The sequence below is a fragment of the Urocitellus parryii genome, chromosome 9 (genome assembly GCF_045843805.1).
Source record: "Urocitellus parryii isolate mUroPar1 chromosome 9, mUroPar1.hap1, whole genome shotgun sequence".
NCBI lineage: Eukaryota > Metazoa > Chordata > Mammalia > Rodentia > Sciuridae > Urocitellus > Urocitellus parryii.
The window spans coordinates 115954028-115976537 of record NC_135539.1 but is presented as its reverse complement, the minus strand read 5'-3'; the positions used below and the strand labels follow the sequence as shown (position 1 = coordinate 115976537).

The window sequence follows — 22510 nt, the reverse complement described above, 5'->3', positions numbered from 1 at the left end:
TAGGTCTAGCTGGTTGATACTATTGTTCATGTCCATGTATTCTTACTGATTTTTTATCACTTGCTCTTTCAAACACTGAAAGGCAAGTGTTGAAATCTCTAACCATAATCGTAGATTTGTCCATTTTTCCTTTCAGTTATCACTTTTTGCCCCATGTGGTGGTCTCTTTTCAGCAGAGAAGGCTTCCTGAATCTCTATATTGTGGCTGTTACCCTGCCATCTCCAGGCAACATCTGAGACAAACCAAACACTGTGGGATCTATGCAAGGAAGAAGAAACAGAAATAAAATTTCTCGTATTCCTAGTCTAAACTAAATGGAGCTGGGTGTGGTGGTGCACGCCTGTAATTCCAGCAGTTTGGAAGGCTGAAACAGGAGGATTGCAAGTTCAAAGCCAGTCTCAGCAACTTAGTGAGGCCCAAAGCAACTTATCGAGTCTCGAAATAAAAAGGGTTGAGGATGTGGCTCAATGGTTAAGCATCCCTGGGTTCAATCCCTGGTATAAGAAAATCAAAAATAAAACAACATCAAAAAACCAAATGGAGAAGTATCATGACTCCAAAATTTTTTTACCCTATATCCAAGGATAAGATTCATTTACTCCAGCAATATTTACTGGAAAGATCACTCTAAGTGTCACTATCATGTGCTTCCAGGGGACTCTTTCCTTCCCTGATGATATCACAGCACATACAGCTGTCATGACTCTCTCTTGTGCATGATCTGGGCTGTAAGCACCACAAGGATGGGTGTGTTTCACACTCAGTTGTATTCCTAGCACTCAGCCTAACTGCTGGTATAGAGTAGATACTTAACAAAATGGAGATTGAGTAAATTCAAGATAGGTGTATTGAATGTCTAACAAGTACCAAGCACTGTGTTCAAAGCTATAGAAAAGCAGTGTCCCAAGGTTTTGGAGGGAGGGAGGGAGGGAGGACGGAAGGAAGGAAGGAAATTGTATTGAATTTATGAGGACTTTAAAATTATTTACCTTAAGCACCATTTCATAAGATAAATTTCAATTCTATAAAACTACAAAAAGCACAGGGCTGGGAATATAGCTCAGTTAGTAGAGTGCTTCCCTTGCATGCACAAAGCCCTGGGTTCCATATCTAGCACCACCACCACAACAAAAAACCGACAAAGCACATAAGATTATTTCCTTTTATGAAAAACTGCCTACATTTTTTTTTTAAATCTGATTTTCCAGCTAATCAGTAAAACAACTGATTGGCTCCTATTCACAGAAGGGCCACTGCAACCCACTGGTATAGAAGAGAAACAAAGTATAAACTAGTTCTATAAACTAGTTCTATAAATTGTACCATATAGAGTAATAAAAGTGACTTAATGGACAGTCAAGCATCAAGCTGTGCGGTGCTGGTTCCTTGTCCTTTGCACAACGACGGAGATGTCTCTAGGGGACGAACCTTGATCTGGTGTGAAATTCCTTGCAGCTATATAGGTGTTTGCTGTTTACCAAATGTATTGGACGCCTTGCCTGATTGAGTTCTCACCACCACCTCATGAAATAGAAAGCTATTCTGACGCCTATTTTACAGATGCAGACAGAAAGACATTCTGAAAGATTTACCTTTCGTGGACAATTTCCCCAAGGTGACACACATAGTCCTAATAACTGGCCAAGCAAGCACACAGCATGAGATTTTGAACTAGACCTTAAACCCAGGACTCTGTCCCCATATCCCGCTGCCTGTGTGGAAAATGAGGAACCAGGAAGTGTCAGCAGAGACGGGTGTCTCCCGCGGACAACTGTAACATTCCAGTGGGATAAGTTGGTCCCACCACTCCCTTCCAGAATGCTGAAGCCTCTGTGTGAAGCTATTAGAGTGGGCTATGAGGAACACGGAGAGGGCGTGGCCCGGCCGGATCCAGGGGGCGTGACAGGGGCGGGGGCGTGGCCTGCGGCGGCGCGTCGCCACGAGGCGTGCCTTCCCGTGACCCCAGCGGAGCCGGCCGGCTTTGCCCGCGGTGGAGCAACGAGCAACGGCGCTACTGGGCTATGGCTAGCTGTGGGCCTCCGGCCGGCGGCGCACCTCGGCGGCCGCTGCACTCGGCCCAGGCAGTGGACGTGGCCTCGGCCTCCAGTTTCCGGGCCTTCGAGATACTACACTTACACCTGGACCTGCGGGTAGAGTTCGGGCCGCCGGGGCCCGGCCCGGGGAGCCGGGGGCTGAATGGCACTGCGATCCTGGATCTGCGCTGCCTCCTGCCGGAGGGCGCCACCGAGCTGCGGCTCGACTCGCACCCCTGCCTCGAAGTGACGGCGGCAAGGCTGCGGCGAGAGCGGCCCGAATCGGAGGAGCTGCCCACGGAACCCGTGCCCTTCCACACGCTGCCCTTTTCGCATTACGGCCAAGCCCTGTGCTTGGACTTACCGCAGCCCTGCCACACGGCCGAGCGCTTCCAGGTGGTGCTCACCTATCGCGTCGGAGAGGGACCCGGGGTGAGTGCGTCCCCCGGTGTCCAGCCCTGGTCCCTGGCCTTGCCTGGTGTCTTCCTGCCGCTCTTCCGGCCTCGGAGCCGCGCCTGGAGACACTCAGGCAAACCCAAGGGAGGGGAAAGGAAGAGATAAGTTGGTTAAGTTGGCTGTAGTCTAATTGCTTCACAGCGCTACTCTGGAGCTCCCCCAGTTCCCCTAGTGACCATCAGTTCCCTCTGAACTCCCTGGACCCAGGTTTTCCTCTCCTGGAGTCTGCAGCCACCGTGTACTACGCTTGGCCTTTCTACTATCCTTCCTGCCTCTCCTCCCTGGCCCGGTAGAGGCTTGTCTAGATCACCCCACATTCCCTCTCATCACATACCCCACATACACCGAACTTAATGCTGTTATGGGACTTTTGGATTTATGTCCTATTGTCACCTAGGGACTTTATTTCTGTGTTATGGGACCCTGGACAGTGCTGGTTAGTTAGCCAGATGCTGACTCTGTCCTTTATTCTGTGTGCTCTTCTAGTTCCACAGGCTGAACAAGCTTGAAGCCCAGATAATTAGTTTTGTTTCCTCCTACATAGTTCTGGATTTGATTAACAGAAGAGTTTGAGGGAAAGTGAGAAGTGGGATTAGAATGTTCTAGGCTTTATAATAACTTGGACTTATCACTGTTGGTTGACTTGCAAATCTTATATTTTGAGGAGCAAATATTGGAAATATGAGGATGGAAGGTTATGTGGTGTACCTTTTTTATAGTCAGGTACTCCTTGGTGGCCTTAGACTGTGGCTGCTAGTTATTTTTCAGGGTGGGTTACAAGTTTTACAGTGGGCAGTTGAAACTTATTCATCTAGCTAGCTGTTCCCCTTTGCTCTTAGAACTGGCCCAAAGAGCAGTTCTGTTCTTGTGGTTCACAACTGGAGGAAAAAAATTAATCTTGTGATAGGACTTGTTTGAAAACTGAAAGTCCAAAGCACTTGATGCAAACTAGCCTAGAAGGAGAAAGAAAACCCCAGTGCCCTGTGGAGAAATGTAACCTTTATTTAGTGTCTTTGGTTCCTCTGTTATATCCTGGTTCCTTGCTTTTTGGCAGGAACAAAAAATTAAACAGGATGAATGGAAAAATTAAACCCTCCTGAATTTGCCTACTAAAAGTGGCAGGATTGAATTTCATTTAAGACATAATGGCAGAGGTCTGTGCTTTACAAGGAGCTATCCTTTGCACTGTGAAGTTCTGCATTAACGGCACTTGTATGTATTCCTTCCCCTCTGATCCTCACTATCATTCTGATGAAGGTTCTCACATTAATCACCCCAGGACCCTCTCCCTGACTTTACGACTTTATATAATGTATGAACTGCTAGGTTTCTTCATTCCATTGTCAAAAAAACCCCAAAAAACAAAAAACAACAAAAACTCAGCACAGTGGAACATGCCTGAAATACCATTGATTAGTGAGGACCGAGGCAAGAGCATTGAAAGTTTGAGGTCACCCTTTCATCCTGTGTAATATTGCAAGACCCTGTCTCCAAAAAAAAAAAAAAAAAAAAAGAAAAAGAAACCCCAAAACTCATGCAGATGATAAAAAAGGAATTTTGGTGAAGAGGATGATGGCCAGTACTTATTAAGATGTGCCAGGCTCTAGTCTAATTGCTTCACAAAGTTAAGTGAGATGTCTTTATGTAAGAGACCAGTATAGTACCTGGTACATAGTGAGTACTCTTAGGAGTGTTTACTCTTATTGCTAACTCATCTTTTAATTAATATACTTTATTTTAAAAAATAGATTAAAACAGAAAAAATGAGCAGATAGTACAGAGTTCCCATCGATACACACAATTTCTCCTATTAGCATTTTACATTTGTATGACATTTCTGATAAAATTAATGAGCCAATACTGGTATATTATTATTATTAACTATAGTTTTTTTTCCATTTCCTTAGTTCTTTTTTTTTTTTTTTTTTTTTTTTTTTGTGGTGCTGGGGATTGAACCCAGGGCAAGGCAAGCACTCTACCAACTGAGCTATACCCCCAGCCCTCCTTAGTTCTTAATGTCTTTTTCTCTTCTAGGATCCCATCCAGAACACCGCATATAGTTAGCTGGTGTGTAGACTTACATCTTTCTTGGCACTGGACAGTTTTTCAAACTTTGTTTTTTATGTCCTTGACAGTTTTTTTTTTTTTTTTTTTTTTTAAGAGAGAGGAGAGAGAGAGAGAACTTTTGATATTTATTTTTCAGTTTTTGGCGGACACAACATCTTTGTTTGTATGTGGTGCTGAGGATCGAACCTGGGCCGCACGCATGCCAGGCGAGCGTGGTACCGCTTGAGCCACATCCCCAGCCCCATGTCCTTGACAGTTTGGAGGAGTGTTGGTCAGATATATTATAGAGTGACCCTCCACTGGAATTTATTTGATGTTTTTCTCATGAATAAATTAGGATCATGGGTTTTTGAGCAGAAATTCACATAGGTAAGATGCTGTTTCCTCACATCATATTGAGGTTGCATAGTACTGCCATGATTTCTGACTATTGATGTTGACCTCCGTTGCCTAGCTGAAGTAGTATATCTCAGTTTTCTCTACTGCAAAGTTACCTCCCCACTTCCATACTATACTGTGTTTGTTAGAAGGAGACTAAATTTTTCACATTTACAAATAAAAACTCAAGCAGAGAAAAAAATCTGACATCCCAATGTGGCTTTCTTGAAAATAGGTTTCAAATGCTTCTGTATTTGAAACCATTCATTATACCTGCCCAGGCCTGTCTCCTACCACTCTGTAGCAAAGCCTACTGCCAAGGCAAGCAGGAGTGGGATGGCTGTACATTCCCTCCCACCCACCCAGATATATCTATGTTGTAAGTGACCTTTTACTGTGGGCAGAAATTAGGTTTATCATCATTCAGATTTCCCCTTGGTTTAAGAGCTAACAGAATACAATCAAGAGTGCTGGTCACAGTGGTGTAGGCCTGTAATCCCAGCTACTTGCAGGGGTTGAGGCAGAAGGGTCACAAATTTGAGGCCTACTTAGACACTGTAGCCAGACCCTGTCTCACAGTTTTAAAAAGGGGCTGAGGATGTAGTTCAGCAGTAGAGTGCTTGTCTCGCAATAGTCGTCAGACACTGTGGTGCATACTTTTAGTCCTGGCACTTGGGAAGTTATGGCAGGAGAATTGCTTGACTCCAGGAGTTCAAGGCCAGCCTGGGGACATAGCAAGAGATCATCTCAAATAATAATAATAATAATAATAATATCATACAACCAATGCATACAATATAAAATTTATAAAATATATTTATGCTGAAAAGATAAGCTTCAGCAATAGAGAGCACATATTAATCACCGATTCATAGATTCACAGTTTGGTTCTGCTTTCCTGTGTCATGACAAGTCCCAATACAGTTGCTTCAGTGTTGACTACTACAGTAAGAAGAACACAGGAAGAAGACAAAGTGACAGGATCAGGGGCTAGGTGTAGGATTCCTGAGATGACCCCCGGGATGCAGTAAGAAATGAATCCTTTGTGGTAGTTCTGCCCTGTGAAGAGGATGTCATACCATGGTGTGGATTTTAGGAGAGAGTAAATACACAGTAGAAGAGAACTTTCCAGTCAGAGCCCAATCAACTGGCAGAAGGATTTTAAGAATTACCTGAGGGTTTTTTTATATGTGTGTACTGGAGATTGAACCCAGGGGTGAGCTATATCCTCAGCCCTGCCCCCCTCCCCTTTTTAAATTTTGAGACCAGTTCTCACTTAGTTGTCTAGGCTGGTCTGGATCTTGCTAAGGCTGACCTCAAATGTACAATCTTCTTGCCTCCTGAATTACTTGGAAGAATTCCCTGAGATTTTCCCATGCCAGCCAGCTCTTTTGTCTGGCTGGACTGAGTTCCTCTGAGGGATGTCAGTTCCAAAATGCTTTTCTGTTCCTTTAGGTTTGCTGGTTGTCTCCTGAGCAGACAGCAGGAAAGAAGAAGCCTTTTGTCTATACCCAGGGTCAAGCTGTTCTAAATCGGGCTTTCTTCCCTTGCTTCGACACTCCTGCAGTGAAATGCAAATATTCAGCTCTTGTTGAGGTAAGGAGATTAAGGTTAGGTGCACCTGCCCTCAGGGACCAGAAAATAATTTCAGCCTGGCATGGTGATGTGCACCTGTAGTTGCAGCTACTTGGGAGGCTGAGGTAGGAGGATTGCTTGAACACTGGAGTTCAAAGCAGAAGCCAGCCTGGGCAACATAGTGAGATCTCTCTGTTTAAAAAAAAAAAAAAATTATATATATATATATATGTATATGTATATGTGTGTATATATATATACACATATATATGTATATATATAATTTCAGACCTATCAGATTACATTTTAGTTGACAAATTATTATCCATCCAGTAGTACTTCTGAAAGATTGAATCCTCTTTAACTCTTCTACCTAAGAAGTTTTATATAGCTTTCTAAATCCCATAAATTTAGCACAGGTTTACTTTCTTGAAGCCTTTGTGTTCTCCAAAATGGATTCTAGGTCATTAGTATCACCATGCAGGTCGCTGGACACACTATTCTTCAAGCTAGTCACAGGAGACTCTGGGTTGGCCCTATAAGCTTTTTCTGTTGCCAGGTCCCAGATGGCTTCACAGCTGTGATGAGTGCAAGTACCTGGGAGAAGAGAGGTCCAAATAAGTTCTTCTTCCAGATGTGTCAGCCTGTCCCCTCCTATCTGATAGCTTTGGCCATCGGAGATCTGGTTTCAGCTGAAGTTGGACCCAGGTAGGAGACAAAGACCCTACAGGCAATGTTGGTTTGATCTTGGAGTCAAGGAGGACTCTGACCAGTGTACCACTGGGATGGTTCTTGGGACAGCATGGGATCCTATATCTGCGTCTAGAGCCTTCTGCAGTGGAGAAGCAGAGTACAGCTGGGGGAGGCACCCTTTTCTCTACTTCTAAACCTGCTGTCTGGAATGAGATCACAGTCCTGCTTAGCAGTAAGTTGTCCTAGGCTGCATTTTAGAATCATGTTGAGACTTAGGTGACAGTTTTAGAAGATTGATTTTTTTTTTTTTTTTGGTACTGGGGATTGAATTCAGGGGCACTCAACTACTAAGCCATATTCCCAGCCCTATTTTTTTGTTGTTGTTTTTTTGTTTTTTTGGTAGCAGGGATTGAACTCAGGGGCACTTGGCCACTGAGCCACATCCCTAGCCCTATTTTGCATTTTATTTAGAGACAGGGTCTCACTGAGTTGCTTAGTGTCTCGCCATTGCTGAGGCTGGCCTTGAACTCGCCATCCTCCTGTCATCCTCCCAAGCCACTGGAATTATAGGCATGCGCCTCCATGTCAGGCTAGAAGATTTGATCTTTAATAGTGTCTTTAAATTCTAAATGCCCTCTAGCAACTATATTCACTATTTGTTGGCAGTACTAGGAAAGGGCACACTACCACTGAGCTACTCCCAGTCGTTTTAATTTAATTTTTATTTTTACACAGGTTCTCAATGTTGGCCTCCAACTTGCAATCTTCGTGTCTCAGCCTCCTGAGTCACTGGGATTACAGACCTGTGTCACAGTGCCCAGCTACTGTAGTAATTTTTTTTTTTTTTTTTGGTACCAGAAATTGAACCAAGGGGCACTCAACCACTAAGCCACATCTCTCGCCCTTTTTTTTTTTGAGGCAGGGTCTTGTTAAGTTGTTGAGGGCCTTGCTAAGTTGCCTTGCTAAGTTGCTGGCCTTGAACTCATGATCCTTCTGCCTCAACCTCCCTAGATGCTGGGATTATGGATGTGTGTTGTGTCACTGCATCCTGCTACTGTAGTGATTTAAAAAAAATAATTTTTGTACCAAATCTTCTCATTTTTCTTTAACACTTTATTCCTAAAAATACACAATTTTGATTTCATTATTTCCTTCTAGAGAGGGAGGGGTCTCTATCTGCTGCAGATGCATGTATCTAAACTTAGGGTGACACAATGCCTCCGTGAAATTAAATGGATTTGGTGGAGACAGATTTTGTAAGGTTTCCTGAAACAAGAAATTTACCAGGAGTATAGGTTTTCTGGATGTTATATCATCTACCACTGCAGCTTGCTCTTGCTGTGACGGGATCAAAGATTGAACTGCAAAGCTGAGGCCCTTTGCTGGCTCTGCTGCTGCTTTTTATCTCTGGCCCTGCTCTCAGTTCCTGGAGGTGGTGGTGTCCTCAACGAGATTGTAATGACAAGCCTCAGACTTTGTAACTGGGCATGGTAACACTGCAGGGCTCATGAATCATAGTTCCTGAGTATCGGGTGGAATAATAGATAGGATTCTATTGGTGTCTGCTTCTAACAAAGACACTCAAAACAATGTCAGCCTTAAAAGACAAGGTCTTATCCTCTTCCTAATAGGCAGTGCTGTAGATAACCTAAGGGATAAAAAGGAAAGATAACCTAAGGGATGTCATCTTTGCAATATACAGGGAAATAAATAAATAAATAAAGGAATGTCATTTTGAGAATGTATTTACCCTTACTAAGTTTCTATTAATAAAAGTGTGAGGTTTTTTTTTTTTTTTGTTGTTGTTGTTTTTGTTGTTTTTTGGTACTTAGTGATTGAACCCAAGAACATTCTACAGAGTTGATAAATTGCAAAGGCTGGCCTTGAACTCTTGCCCCAACCTCCTGGGTAGCTGGGACTACAGGCATGTGTCACTGTGCCTAGCTGAATGTGAACTATTAATGGGCAATGAGAGAAAAACAAATTCTAAACATACGGAATGATAATGTTTTATTTATCTTTTGAAGCTTTGTAAGAAAGTTACAACCAGTATATCAAACTAGGTGACAGAATCTATTTAACTTCTGGTGGTGACTTTTTCCTTCCCTTCTCAGATGCATGCTCCCTGCCTCATGGGTCACATCTTAAGGTCTCGTGGAGTACGTTAAATGTGAAGGTCTAGCAAAATGTGCCACTTGTCCTCAGTCTTGTTACCTTGGGAAGAGAGTCCTGGCCAGAAAGGGGTTGGTGATATACCCCAGAAGGCCTTTTGTACATGACCTCTTGTAGTGCTCACCCAGATTCCGTGGGGACGGTCTTATTGTGTCTGGTTTGTAGCTAGGCAGACCAAGGCTCTAGGACACTGAATTGCACATGAGCCCTGGATTCTGGTGTCAGCTTCTTCCTGGGTTCAGTAAATGGTCTTGTGCTGACAGTCACCTCTCAGCCTTGGCCTTTTCCTTTGGTTTTCCTATTTTTTATTATGAAAATTTTAAATGTACAGAAAATTGAAAGGATGAGGCACTAAATATCTGTATGCTCATTCATTTTGTCATTATCAGTTTTATTTCTGTGTGGGTTTGTTTTTATTTGTTGTAGATCATTTAAAGTAAATTAGAGTGCCTCTGTTAAGAGTAAAACCATTCTTCCTTAATTGTGAAGAATAAAGGCACCATACCATTATCGCACCTAGGACAATAGCAACTTTATATTAACCTTAATAGATTTATCTCTTAAGGTTTCTTTCATTTCCAAAGATGCTATTATTAGAATTCTTTCTTAGCCTGCTAGTGCACACCTGTAATCCCAGCCAGTCTGGAGGCTGAGGCAGTAGGATCATAATTGGAGGCCAACCTCAGCAATTTAGCAAGACCCTATCTCAAAATTAAAAAATAAAAAGATCTGGGAATATAACTCAGTGGAGGAGGCCCCAGGGTTCAATCCCCAGTAGCACAAAAACAAAAAAGAACCGTTTCTTCATCTGTCCTGTAAATGGGAAAAAGGAAACTTAACATTTGTATGTCACTGTATGAAGGCCTTTCTCATGCTTTGCTTTTTTTAAAAAAAATATTTATTTTTTTAGTTGTAGTTGGACACAATACCTTTATTTTATTTATTTATTTCTATGTGGTGCTGAGGATCGAACCCAAGGCCTCACACATGTGAGGCAAGCTCTCTACCGCTGAGCCACAACCCCAGCCCCACATGCTTTGCTTCCCCCCCCCCCCACATTGGGTGTTGAACCCAGGACCCTCTAATACCAAACTATACTCCCAGCCCTTTTTATTTATTTATTTATTTTTAATTTTGAGATAGGATCTTGCCAGATTCGCTTTGGCTGGCTTTGAACTTGTGATCCTCCTTCCTCAGCCTTCTGAGTAGCTGGGATTATAGGCCACTGTGCCCAGTTTGTATGCTGTTTTAGCTAATCTTCATCTCTTATTGATGATCAAGAAAACTGAGGCTCAGGGGGGTCAAATAACTTTTGCAAGATCACACTCAGTGTTGAAGCTACAGACTTCAGCACTGCAGGTTACCTCCCATTACCTCAAGGCAGTAGGTGCAGGTGATCTGATCTTGCATCTTCTGTCTCTGTGGCTGACCACACGGTCACATTTATTTGACTCAGATATGGACCAATGCTGGTTTTTACAGGTGCTTTAAAGCTTGGTCTCTGTAGGAGTGTCGACACACCCTCTGCTTTTTCTGTGTTCTTATCGTTAAGGAGCCGAGTGTGGGCAGAACCCTGCCTGATTGACGCTGCCAAGGAGGAATACGACGGAGTGATAGAAGAATTCTTGGCGACAGGAGAGAAGCTTTTTGGACCCTATGTTTGGGGAAGGTGTGGTATCACACAAGTGTGTTTTGTTAAACTGAGTCTTTGCTTTCCATTCTGCCTTCTGGGGCTACTTCCCTTCCTTGTGTCTCCTAGAGCAAGGTTTCCTTGATCCTAGAAGTGAAGGAGAGGAGGTAGAGAAGAGAAAGGAGTGAGCCAGGCCCCTGGGAGTGGCTGAGGAGGGGACTCCAGGAGGGAAGGATCTTTAGATGGTAAAAATCTGCTGCCATGTTAGAGACGGGGAGACTCAGCTAGGGCCTTTGATCCTGGTGGGAAGTTATCCACTCTCCATTTTGTCCTTTTACATCTTTAGACTACAGGCTTCTTAGATATTTACTGGTATTTGAGACTGCAAGTTGGCCTCCTAGAGGAGTGAGGGTGTGAGCTGAGTGTGACAGGGCCAGGAGTATGTTCACCCCATGCTTTGGAGGAGAGAGATTTGGAGCCCTAGGAAAGGGGAGGCAGAGGACACGGGAGCCCTGCCCTCTGGAGAAGACTGAGGAGCTGGACTTCATTTCTGCCTGAGATCTCGCTCTGCCTGTCTAGCGACCGCAACCCTTAGGGCTTACAGCGAGATGGGAAGGCCACTTCAGGGAAGTAAGGTGTGTTGCAGGGAGCCAGGACGTCTCTGTGACCTTTCAGTTTTTTGGCAGGTATGACTTGCTCTTCATGCCACCATCCTTTCCATTTGGAGGAATGGAAAACCCTTGTCTGACCTTCGTCACCCCCTGCCTACTAGCAGGGGACCGCTCCTTGGCTGACGTCATCATTCATGAGATCTCCCACAGTTGGTTTGGGAACCTGGTCACTAATGCCAACTGGGGGGAGTTCTGGCTTAACGAAGGCTTCACCATGTATGCCCAGAGGAGGATCTCCACCATCCTGTTTGGTAAGGTGCCACCCTCCCCCCAGGCAGCCTGCCCCCATTCCCCACTGTGAGGCCAGTGCTGTCTCCTTTGGGGGTTTAGGATACAGGTGGGCGTGGAGAGGAGGGCACAGTGCAGAAAATTCAGGTGAAAGATGATACAGGGCTAGTGGATAAACATTGTATTTAAAGTAGGTAATCCCTGCTCCACTGCCTGCCACAGAGACAGTGGCAGCCGTGGTTTATACTGACCGAATGGACTAACAGGTGAACTCACAATGAAAGTTCCCCCATCTAAGCTGCAGCCACACACCAGGCGCACTCCTCCCTGAGCCAGGCAACCCCTGCAGGAGAGTTGCCAGGGTTGATCATCCAGGTGGCTGGCTAAGTTGTGAATGAATCATAAAATCATTGTCATCATTATCTTAATCACCTTTATGCCAACTTTGTCCTAGATGCCGTGCAAAAAATAATTTGCCAGGTGTGGTGATGCACACCTATAATTCTAGCTATTTAGGAGGCTGAGGCAGGAGGATTACAAATTCAAGACCAGCGTGGGTAACTTAGACTCAGTCACAAAATAAAAAACATGAAAAGGGCTAGGAATGTAGCTAAGTGATGGAGTGCCCCGGTTCAATCCCCAGTACTGGGGAGAGTAGAAGAAAGAAACCATAATTTGCCGTGTGCAGTGGAGCACACCTATAATCCCAGTGACTCAGGAGGCTGACACAGGCCACAAGTTTGAAGCTACCCTGGCAACTTAACGAGACTTTGTCTCAAAAAGAAGATCTATTTGGTATATGTGGAAAAACACAAAAAGGAAGAAAAAATTATCTATAATCTCATTATTCGAGCATAATGAATGTATATTCTTTCAAATTGTTTTTATGTGTATATATGTAGTATGTGTGTATGAGTTATCAAACTCTCCATGGTTTTACAGCTGTCTTGCTATTTAAACTTAAAATTTAAAAGAGTCTTAAAAGCTTGTTAAGTCATTAAATTTTGTCCAAGGGCCTAGGGATATAGCCTAGAAGTAGAGTACTTGCCTAGCATGCAGAAGGCCTGTGTGTATGTGTATACATGTGTGTATGATATATAAATATATGTATACACACATGGCTGTATAGTGTGGATGTTTCATGATTTATCAATCTCCACTTGTTAGGTAGGTTATTCCCATCTATTGACATTTTTAAAAAATGCTTCATTATTTATTTATTTATTTTTTGTATTTCTTTTTTAAAAATTTTTAAAAAATAAATGACAGTGGAATGCATTACAATTCTTATTACACATATACAGCACAATTTTTCGTATCTCTGGTTATATGTAAAGTATGTTGACACCAATTCATGTCTTCATACATGTACTTTGGGTAATGATATCCTCATTATCCAAATGAGGACATTCCTCCCATGCTCCCCCTCTCTACCCCACTATGAGTCAGCCTCCTTATATCAGAGAAAACATCATCGGCATTTGTTTTTTTGGGATTGGCTAACTTCACTTAGCATTATCTTCTCCAGTGCCATCCATTTACCTGCAAATGCCATGATTTTATTCTCTTTTAATTGCTTATTAAAATTCCATTGTGTATATAACATCTATTGACATTTTTATAAATATGTTTTTAGTGGTGCTGGGGATCAAACCCAGGGCCTTGGACATGCTTGGCAAGTGCTGGTGCTGAGCTATATCCCCAGCTCTCCACTGAAATATTGTGGAAATTATTGTAGAAATGTTGATGCACATCTAATACAACTTCAATAAGGATAAATTCATAGAAATGTAATTCTGGATCTGAAATCTGTGTGTGTGTGTGTGTGTGTGTGTGTGCTGGGAAGTACTGGGGATTGAACCCAGGGACTCCTGTTTGCCAAGCAAGCACTCTACCACTGAGCTACATCCTCAGCCCTTTTTTATTTTTGTTTTGAGATAGTGTCTTGGTAAAGTGTTCAGGTTGGCCTTGAACTTGGAATTCTCCTGCCTAAGCCTCTTGAGTGGCTGGTATTACATGTAGATGTGCACTACTAGGCACCACTTGGTTTTGAACATTTTAGAGACTTTTTAGTACGTATTGTCCCTAACTTCCCAGAAAGTTAGTACAAATTTATACTTCAATTCAGAGTAGATAGAGTAAAAGCCTGTTTATGAATGTCTTAATCAGCCTCTAAGAATCCTAAGGGAAATGATACTTTCCCATTGTTTAGAGGAAGAGACCTAGGCTAAGAGAGGCTTCCAGTCAGAGTACCTAGTAAATGGCAGAGCTGGCTGGTTGAAACACTCAGTCCCCTCCTCTCCACCATTCCTTCAGCGTTTTTGTGTTGTTTCATTTGTTTTTATGGTACTGGGGATTTAACCCAGGGTTCACTTGAACCTACGCAGGTGTTGTAACACTGAGCTACATCCCCAGCCCTTTTTTATTTTTGTTCTGAGTCAGGATCTTAGCTAAATTGCTGAGGCCAGCCTTGAACTTACAATTTTCCTGCCTTAGCGTCCCAAGTACTTGGCATTATAGGTGTACACCACTATACTAGGTGTACAGTATACTCAGTTATGTTTAAAGCCATAAGGAGAGTTAGAGATTTTTAAAAGAATGTGTGTGTGTGTGTGTGTGTGTGTGTGTGTGTGTGGTGTGGTGTGTGTGTATTGGGGATTGAACCCAAGGGCACTTTACTTCTGAACCACATCCCCAGTCCTTCTTATTTCTTATTTTGATAAGGTCTTGTTAATTTGCTGAGACTGGGCTCTAGCTTACCATCCTTCTGCCTCAGCCTCCTAAGTCCCTAGGATTATTTTGCTTTGTTTTTGTGGAACATCAAGCCCATGTCCTTGCACATGCTGTGCATGAGCTGTACCACTCAGCTACATTCCCAGCCCTGAGATCTTTAAAAATCTTGTGACTGTTTCTCTTGTTTGACAAACAAACGAAAAATATTTAAATTTTCATAGAAGATCCAATTGCTATCTAAAAATGAAAATAGATTGATAGGAAAAGGTAACTGTCAGGGAGAAGGTGTGGTTCTCCCAGTCCTCCTGGGAGAAACCTACAACTTAATTAGCCTAGTCCTTATAGCCTAGAGCAACAGGGAGCTCAGAGCTGAGTCACGTTCTCTGCGACCCTATTTACCTTCTGACTCCAGGAAGGGACCTTATTAGGTTTCACGCCACAAGGGGGCAGCACAGTGCTTTCTCCAGGAAAATAGGCTTGGAAGTGGTGACCAGCTTTTGGGTTTCAAAAAATTTGTCCATTTTTGTCCATTCCAGGGGCTGCTTATACCTGTTTGGAAGCTGCTACTGGGCGAGCTTTGCTGCGGCAGCACATGGACATCACCGGAGAGGAAAACCCGCTCAACAAGCTGCGAGTGAAGATTGAACCAGGTCTGGGAGCCTGCTCAGCCTTCCCCTCTCCCCTGAATTGCACTGTATCCCCAAGCTAGAATTTCATGTTGATCATTGTGCACTTAGAATCGCTTTTTTGGGAGGGAGGGGCCTCCAGAGTACTTTCTAGCTGTCCCTGGCCACTAGACTGACAACCCAACCGTTTCAGCCAGGTTGGAGTTCAGGCCAGCCCTGCGCAGTTCACAGGTCCGTGCTGTTTCATGAGGTGTTTTCTTATTCCTTTTTCCTTTTTCTTTCTTTCTTTTCTTTTCTTTTCTTTTTTTTTTTTTAAGTACCAGGGATCTAACCTAGGAGTGCTTAACCACTGATCCACATCCCCAATCCTTTTTATTTTTTATTTTGAGAAAGGGTCTTACTAAGTTGCTTAGGGCCATCCTAGATTGCTGAGGCTGGCTTTGAACTCGTGATCCTCCTGCGTCAGTCTCCAGAGCCTTTGGGATTATAGATGTGCGCCACCTGTGAATTCTATAGAACACAGCCTTTTTTTTTTTTTTTTTTTTTGTAAACAGAGAAGCATTAGACAAATTAGACAAGTTCAGTGGCTTGTCCAAGGTCATGAACCTAATCATTTTTAGGTTCAGAGGCTTTTACTTTTTTTTTTTTTTTAATGTTCCATGGGTGACTAATGTAAAACCATTTTGTTCAGCTGAAGCTCATGTTCCTTGGTCCCTCCAACTATGGAAATGAACTTCTTGTACATTGGTAAATTAGTTTTAGTCTAGAACATTTGTGAAAACAATGCATTCTGGGAGGGGAGGTTGAGTAGGTAGGGGGTGACCAATATGGCTGGAAAAGACTGCGCTCCATGTTTCCATGTTCCATCCTAAGAATCGATGGTTCCTGCCCAAGCAAAGCAGACCTCAGGAACAAGGAAATGTGTCAGTTCCTCTGGATGGCTGGTTTCCTTTTCCTCTTCTTAAGTCCATAGTTTCTGATCCTCTAAGATCTCCTTTGAAGTGCTTTGGGAGAGGCCAGAATGGATCTAGAAACCTTGGTCTTCCTGTCCTTGGGGAAGTGGTTTGATGTTTTGCAACATTAGTCTTTGAATTTGGAGCAATGGGGACAGTGAGGGGAGTAGATTATAGATGCTCAAATCCTGTCTGCTTTCTCCTCTGCTAGGTGTTGACCCAGACGATACCTACAATGAGACACCCTACGAGAAAGGTTTCTGCTTTGTCTCATACTTGGCCCACTTGGTGGGTGATCAGGATCAGTTTGACAAGTTTCTCAAGGTATAGTCAACTTTCAATGAGGGGAGAAGGACAAGGAACAGATAAAGAAGCTGGGAGGAATGCAAGGGTAGAGGCAGAGGGCATAAGAGGTAAGGGTTTGGAGAAGGCCCAAGCCATCCAGAGAAGCTAAAAGGCACCTCCCTTCCCACAGGCCTATGTGGATGAGTTTAAATTCCAAAGTATCTTAGCTGATGACTTTCTGGAATTCTACTTGGAATATTTCCCTGAGCTGAAGAAGAAGAGAGTAGATTCCATCCCAGGTAAGTGGAGGAACTGGCTCACAAGCTTCTAAGAGATAATGGAGAGTTATATCTAGTTTATGTTTGGAAGACCAAGGTGGGTGGGAAGGCAGTTGATAAAAGTTATCTGATAAGTGGCCCTTTGTGGGGAGCAAGCCCAGGTCCCAGCTCTGTTCCACAAAAGTGATTCTCTTGGATGTAAGATGCAGCTCAATGGGAGAGCACATGCTTAGTGTGTGCCAGGCCCTGAGCTCAGAACTAGCAATGACTGCAAAAAGACCTCTCTCAATTCCACTGTAAAAGATTTCTCTCAATTCCACTTGGCCTCATTTTCAACTGTTTTGCTTCTCTACTCTTCCCTCTGTGTCTTGTTTTCCTCACGCCTGAACACACATGATCATTCCCTTCTCTCTCCCCAGAGAGTTGCTGCCACTGCCCATACGAACAGTCTCAGGGCAGGACAGGGGCAGCCCCTGCCTTAACTTCATGGTTTGGCCTTCTATGGCCCTCTGAGCAAAGGAAAATGCCAGCAGCTGTCCTGCTGATCTGCTTGGGAGGTTCTGCCTCCTCAGAGAGGAGAGAATGTCCTGTCATGGGTGAGATAGTTCATTAGACACACCCCCTGGTCCTGCTGTGAACTCTGAGTCACTCTCTTGGGCCTGCTAACGTCAGCCTCCTATGACAGCTGGATTGGTCAGGCCCTGGGTAGCACCTCCTCTCTAGACAGAGGCCTGCATTTGAAGGTCATGAGATTCTGTAGCTATCACTAGGTGACAATTCCTGAGTGCTTACTATGCACCAGGCAGTGTGCTAAGCTTTTAATGTGTATTTGCTCATTTAATCTTCACAGCTATCAAACAAGGTAGGGCCTGTCACCACCGTTTTACAGATAAAACTGAGGCGCCAAGACATGAAGTAATGTGCCTGTGGTCTCCCAGCTAGTTAAGGGAAGAGTTGGGACAGTAACCCAGGGAGCCCTGTTTTGGAGCCCTGGTGTTTAAGCACGGTGCCGTTGCAGTGATCAAGAGAAGAATACAGCTAGGAAAGCATCTGACAACATAAGGTTAATTATAGAGCAAAACAACAAAAGACTTTCACTGCCAGAATCCCAGCCACTCAAGAGGCTGAGGCAGGAAGAATCTCAAGTTGAAAACAAGCCTCAGCAACTTAGCAAGACCCTGTCTCAAAATAAAAGATAGAATGGAGATGAGCTCACAGAGTGCTCCTGTGTCCAATCCCTAGAACTGAAAAACAAATGCACAGAACGCTTTCACAGAAGAAATAGTCACAGTCCAGCCTTACTATGATATTCTCCAGGTATCACCTAACTGCGACCTTGCTGGACAAATTGTTGTTTGGGAAAGTGACATTAAGTACTGGAGAAGGAGTTTGGGTTGAAGAGAGGCAGGGCTTGAGGTCTATAGGAGTTGCTTGGGAAAGTTGACCTTGACCTGGCCAGAGTATTCTGATAGTATCTTCTCTCCTTTTGTTCAACAGGTTTTGAGTTTGATCGATGGCTGAATACTCCTGGCTGGCCCCCCTACCTTCCTGATCTCTCTCCTGGGGACTCACTCATGAAGCCGGCTGAAGAACTGGCCCAGCTGTGGGTGACTGAGGAGCTAAACATGCCAGCCATTGAGGCTGTGGCCATCTCTTCCTGGAAGACCTACCAGCTGATCTACTTCCTAGATAAGATCCTCCAGAAATCCCCTCTCCCTCCTGGTAAGAATAAGTGGGTTATTTCTTCAATATGCTGAATCAAGTCTCCTTGGGTAACAGCTTTTAACCTGGTCCAGAAGGAGAGTCAGGAGGAGTTGAGATCTTGGCCCAAGGCAGTGCCAGATACATCAGGGAGGCAAGTACTTCATGAGAAACCTGTCATCAGAAGAATACAGGTCCCTGGTGCCATGGGGAGTAGAGTAAGCCTGGCATTCCTCAATGCTTCAGGCGCTGCAGGCCACTTTTTTAGGCTCTGCATATCTGTGAGGTGGCTTAATCCTTACAACTAGTCTGTGAAGGAGGAATTGTGATTTTAATCCCCATGTAACAAAATGAACTTGAGGCACACATCGTTCATATAGCCAATGAATGGACTGGAATTTGAATACAGTCATCCAAAGCTTTTAGCCATTAATGCTTGCTGCTTGATTGAAATGATATTCACCACTGGGTGTGGTGGCGCATGCCTGTAATCCTAGCAGTTTGGGAGACTGAGGCAGGAGGGTCATGAGTTCAAAGCCAGCCTCAGCAATTTAGGGCAGCCCTAAGCAATTTAGTGAGACCCTGTCTCTAAATAAAAAATAAAAATTAAAAAGGCTGGGGATGTCGCTTGGTGGCCTGGTACCAAAAAGAAAAAGAAAAAAAAGAAAGAAAGAGAGAGAGATAATATTCACCAAGGGGTGAGAAAAAGCTAAAACATAATGGTGTTTGGCTGTAATCTCAGCTACTCAAGAGGTTGAGGCAAGGAGGAGCATAAGTTCAGGGTCAACCTCAGCAATTTATTGAAACCCTAATTCAAATAAATTAAATAAATTAAAAATAAAGAGGGCTTGGGGTGTAGCTCAGTGGTAAAGTGCTGCTGGGTTTAGTCTCCAATATTGGGGGGATGCAGGTAAAGTTCAGATGAATTGATCAGGTTAATGGTAGGAAAAAAGTGGGGAAGCATATTTAGGGGGTATACATGTGTTATAATCCATAAAGGAAAATAGGATGATTACAGGAAAAGAGCTTGTCTGTGACCTGCACCCATATTACTAGTTTGGGGTTAGGTGACTGGACAGTAAGGCACATTGGACAGCAGAGCCTTAGAAGTTCAGGTAACTGGGCTGGGGCTCTGGCTCAGTGGTAGAGCGCTTGCCTAGCATGCATGAGGTAATAAAATAAAGGCATGCTGTCCATTTACAACTACAAAAAAATGAAAAGAAAAAAAAAGAAATTCAAGTAACTGTGATAATAGAATATTACCATTCCGGAGCATAAGAATGAATGATACAGTGGGTGGTTGTGGCCTCTTTGAGGACCTCAGGGTAGGCAAGCACTTAGTGTCCCTGAGAATGGGGCTTCTTGGCTTCCCCTGCTGGTCATTAACAACGCATACCATTGGGTATGGAGGCACATGCCTGTCATCCCAGCAGCTCTGGAGGCTGAGATAGGAGGATCGAGTTTAAAGCCAGCCTCAGCAACTGAGCGATGCCCTAAGCAACTGAGTGAGACCCTGTCTTTAAGTAAAATACAAAAAAAAAAGGTTCAGGATGTGACTCAGGGTTAAGCACCCAGGGTTCAATCCCTGGTACCAAAAAAACAAAACAATCCATTTCTTTCTCTTTTCTAGGGAATGTGAAGAAACTTGGAGAGGCATACCCGAAGGTCTCAAATGCCCGGAATGCAGAGCTGCGGCTACGATGGGGTCAAATTGTACTTAAGAACGACCATCAGGAGGATTTCTGGAAAGTGAAAGAGTTCCTGCAGAGCCAGGTGGGTGACCCCCACCTCCCTGTCCCATGAAGGTGGGATGTGGACTACCCACCATACTTGAAGTCATCCTGTGGGCAAAGCATCTTCAGTGTCTTGTGGTCTGAGCTCAGAGCTACAGAGGATGAGGGGCCTGGGACCTCCAGAGGATCTTACTCCTCATTGTGTTAATAATGTGGCCGCTGGAAACATCGTCCTAGGGAAAGAGAAAGCCTGCAAGCTTAGGGGGTTTTTTGCAGATAATCTGGTAGAGGCTTGAGGGATAAAAGGTAGCCAGCGAACCCTCACTCAAAACTGGTAAGGAGGGTAACACATAGCATGGTTCTGGTCATGGGGAGAATGGGAGAGGGCCAGAGGACAAGCAAGGTGAGCAAAGGCTAGATTATATAGATCCCTGCCTCGTGGGAAAGCTGCAGGACTTGGGATTAGAATGGACAGAAGGATTGTCCATCAGCTATGAAATCTGCCTCCTGGGTAAGGGTGGGGCTTTCCCCAGGAACTGAATATCATTGATTGCAGAGCAGCTTCTCTGATCTGCATGAAGCAGGAGCTGCATGTCTTAGGGGTTTTCTTTTGCTTGATTGTAGTTGACCTTATGTGGTCCTGAGTTTTATGTGCTACAGTCTTTAATATATATATATATATATATATAAAATTTTTTAGTTGTAGATAGATACAGTACCTTTATTTATTTATGTTTATGTGGTGCTGGGGATCAAACTCAGGGCCTCACACGTTAGGCAAGCGCTGTACCACTGAGCCACAACCCAGCCCAGTTATTTCTTTTTTAATGGTACTAGGGATTGAGCCCAGGGGTGCTTTACCACTGAGCCCCACCCCAGCCCTGTGCTGCCGCCTTTTATGTCTGTCACTACCTTGATAGCTGACCACCTCCAGCTCTCCAAAAGTTGGCAGTCCCTTTGTGTTAACCCATCTCATTTGTTCTGTGGATGTAGGGGTCCCTATGTTATCCTGGCTTTGGATGCATGTTGAGATTTATCTCCATGGATCTTTGCCACCTGAGAAGATGCCAGAATCAGGGCACCTCTGACTGAGAAGCTCTCTATTTCAACTCTGGTCCCACATCCCTCTTGGCACTTGACCATGGTCCCTGTTAGACTGCTTCCAGGGGAAGTGGGCTGGGAAGACAACAGCAAGCTGCTCAGAGCCCGTGCATGTGTTTCTGCAGGGGAAGCAGAAGTATACCCTTCCGCTGTACCACGCCATGATGAGTGGCAGTGAAGTGGCCCAGACCCTCGCCAAGGAGACTTTTGCGTCCACTGCCTCCCAGCTCCACAGCAATGTTGTCAACTACGTCCAGCAAATCCTGGAGCCCAAGGGCAGTTAGAGGTCATGTGCATGGCCTGTCTCTTTGGACTGCCCAGGCTTTCAGAATAATTGTTCTCAAATTCTAGTTTTCCAGTCAACATCCTGAAGTTTTGGTCCCCTCGGGATGATCTGTTTTCTGACCTTAGGTATCTGTCACTTTGGGCCTGTGCTCTGGCAGGAGCTTCTCTCTGTCCTTCCCTCCCACAGCTCCTCTCCATACAGGCTGCTGGCGTTGGTGGGGGCAGTCGGTCTTCTCCTGCCTTCCCACTTAAGTTTCTGGGGAGAAGCAGAGAGATTTTCCTTTCTTTTTCTTTCTTTTTTTAAATAAATGTTTTTAAGCAAAAAGTAGATAAGTTGGAGTGATACACTGAGTAACTGTTAATTTCTTCTACCAGGTGTACCTTCTCAATATGAGTGATAAGAGAACATCACTGCGGGGCCAGGGGGGGACATTGTCTCCCTGTCTTTAGGGAACTGCCAGACTGAGGAGTGGGGCCCACACGGGCCAGTGAAAAAATGGTTGGCCACATGGCAGGGCTGTTGCAGGGACAGCATGGGGATGAAGAGCCTTCCATCCTGCTCCGTGGGAGGGAGCGAAGCCCAGTTCCCTAGCTGCAGCCTCAGTCCAATGCTCTCCTCCTCCACCTCTCAAACTCAAGTTTGATCTAGTGCTCTCTCTCTCTCCCCTTCCTTCCCGTCCCTGGCCTTTGCGGGGCCTCACCTGCCTGTGCTCTTCGATAACTATATTTTAATGGTGTGGTGATGGGTCGAATCTGTTCAAAACTTGGCACTTGGACTCGGGGAGGTAGAACCTTGCCTAGCATGTGCAACGCCCTGGGTTCTATCCCCAGCATTCCAAAACCAAAACTTGGTACTAAATTCTGACTTCTTGGCTTCATTGTAGGCTAAGCAGTGAGTAACTTGGGTTTGA

The 22510-nt window shown here is 44.3% G+C and overlaps 1 protein-coding gene across 1 annotated transcript; it reads left to right on the top strand.

The window, feature by feature from the left end:
* The first annotated feature begins 1976 nt into the window (after nt 1-1976).
* Nucleotides 1977-21924, top strand: Rnpep (arginyl aminopeptidase). The gene is made up of 11 exons (XM_026397139.2): nt 1977-2466; nt 6391-6531; nt 7070-7218; nt 10928-11044; nt 11692-11927; nt 15174-15287; nt 16428-16540; nt 16692-16800; nt 18277-18501; nt 20111-20253; nt 21440-21924. The coding sequence occupies exons 1-11, from the start codon at nt 2023-2025 to the stop codon at nt 21596-21598; spliced, it is 1950 nt and encodes a 649-aa protein (XP_026252924.1). The 5' UTR covers nt 1977-2022; the 3' UTR covers nt 21599-21924.
* Nucleotides 21925-22510: the final 586 nt, after the last annotated feature.

Bases quoted from the DNA above. Each gene is read 5' to 3' on its own strand.
- Rnpep (XM_026397139.2), top strand. From the start codon at position 2,023: ATGGCTAGCTGTGGGCCTCCGGCCGGCGGCGCACCTCGGCGGCCGCTG. The intron at 11,045-11,691 runs GTGTGGTATCAC...GTTTTTTGGCAG, and splicing joins GGACCCTATGTTTGGGGAAG to GTATGACTTGCTCTTCATGC. The intron at 18,502-20,110 runs GTAAGAATAAGT...TCTCTTTTCTAG, and splicing joins GAAATCCCCTCTCCCTCCTG to GGAATGTGAAGAAACTTGGA.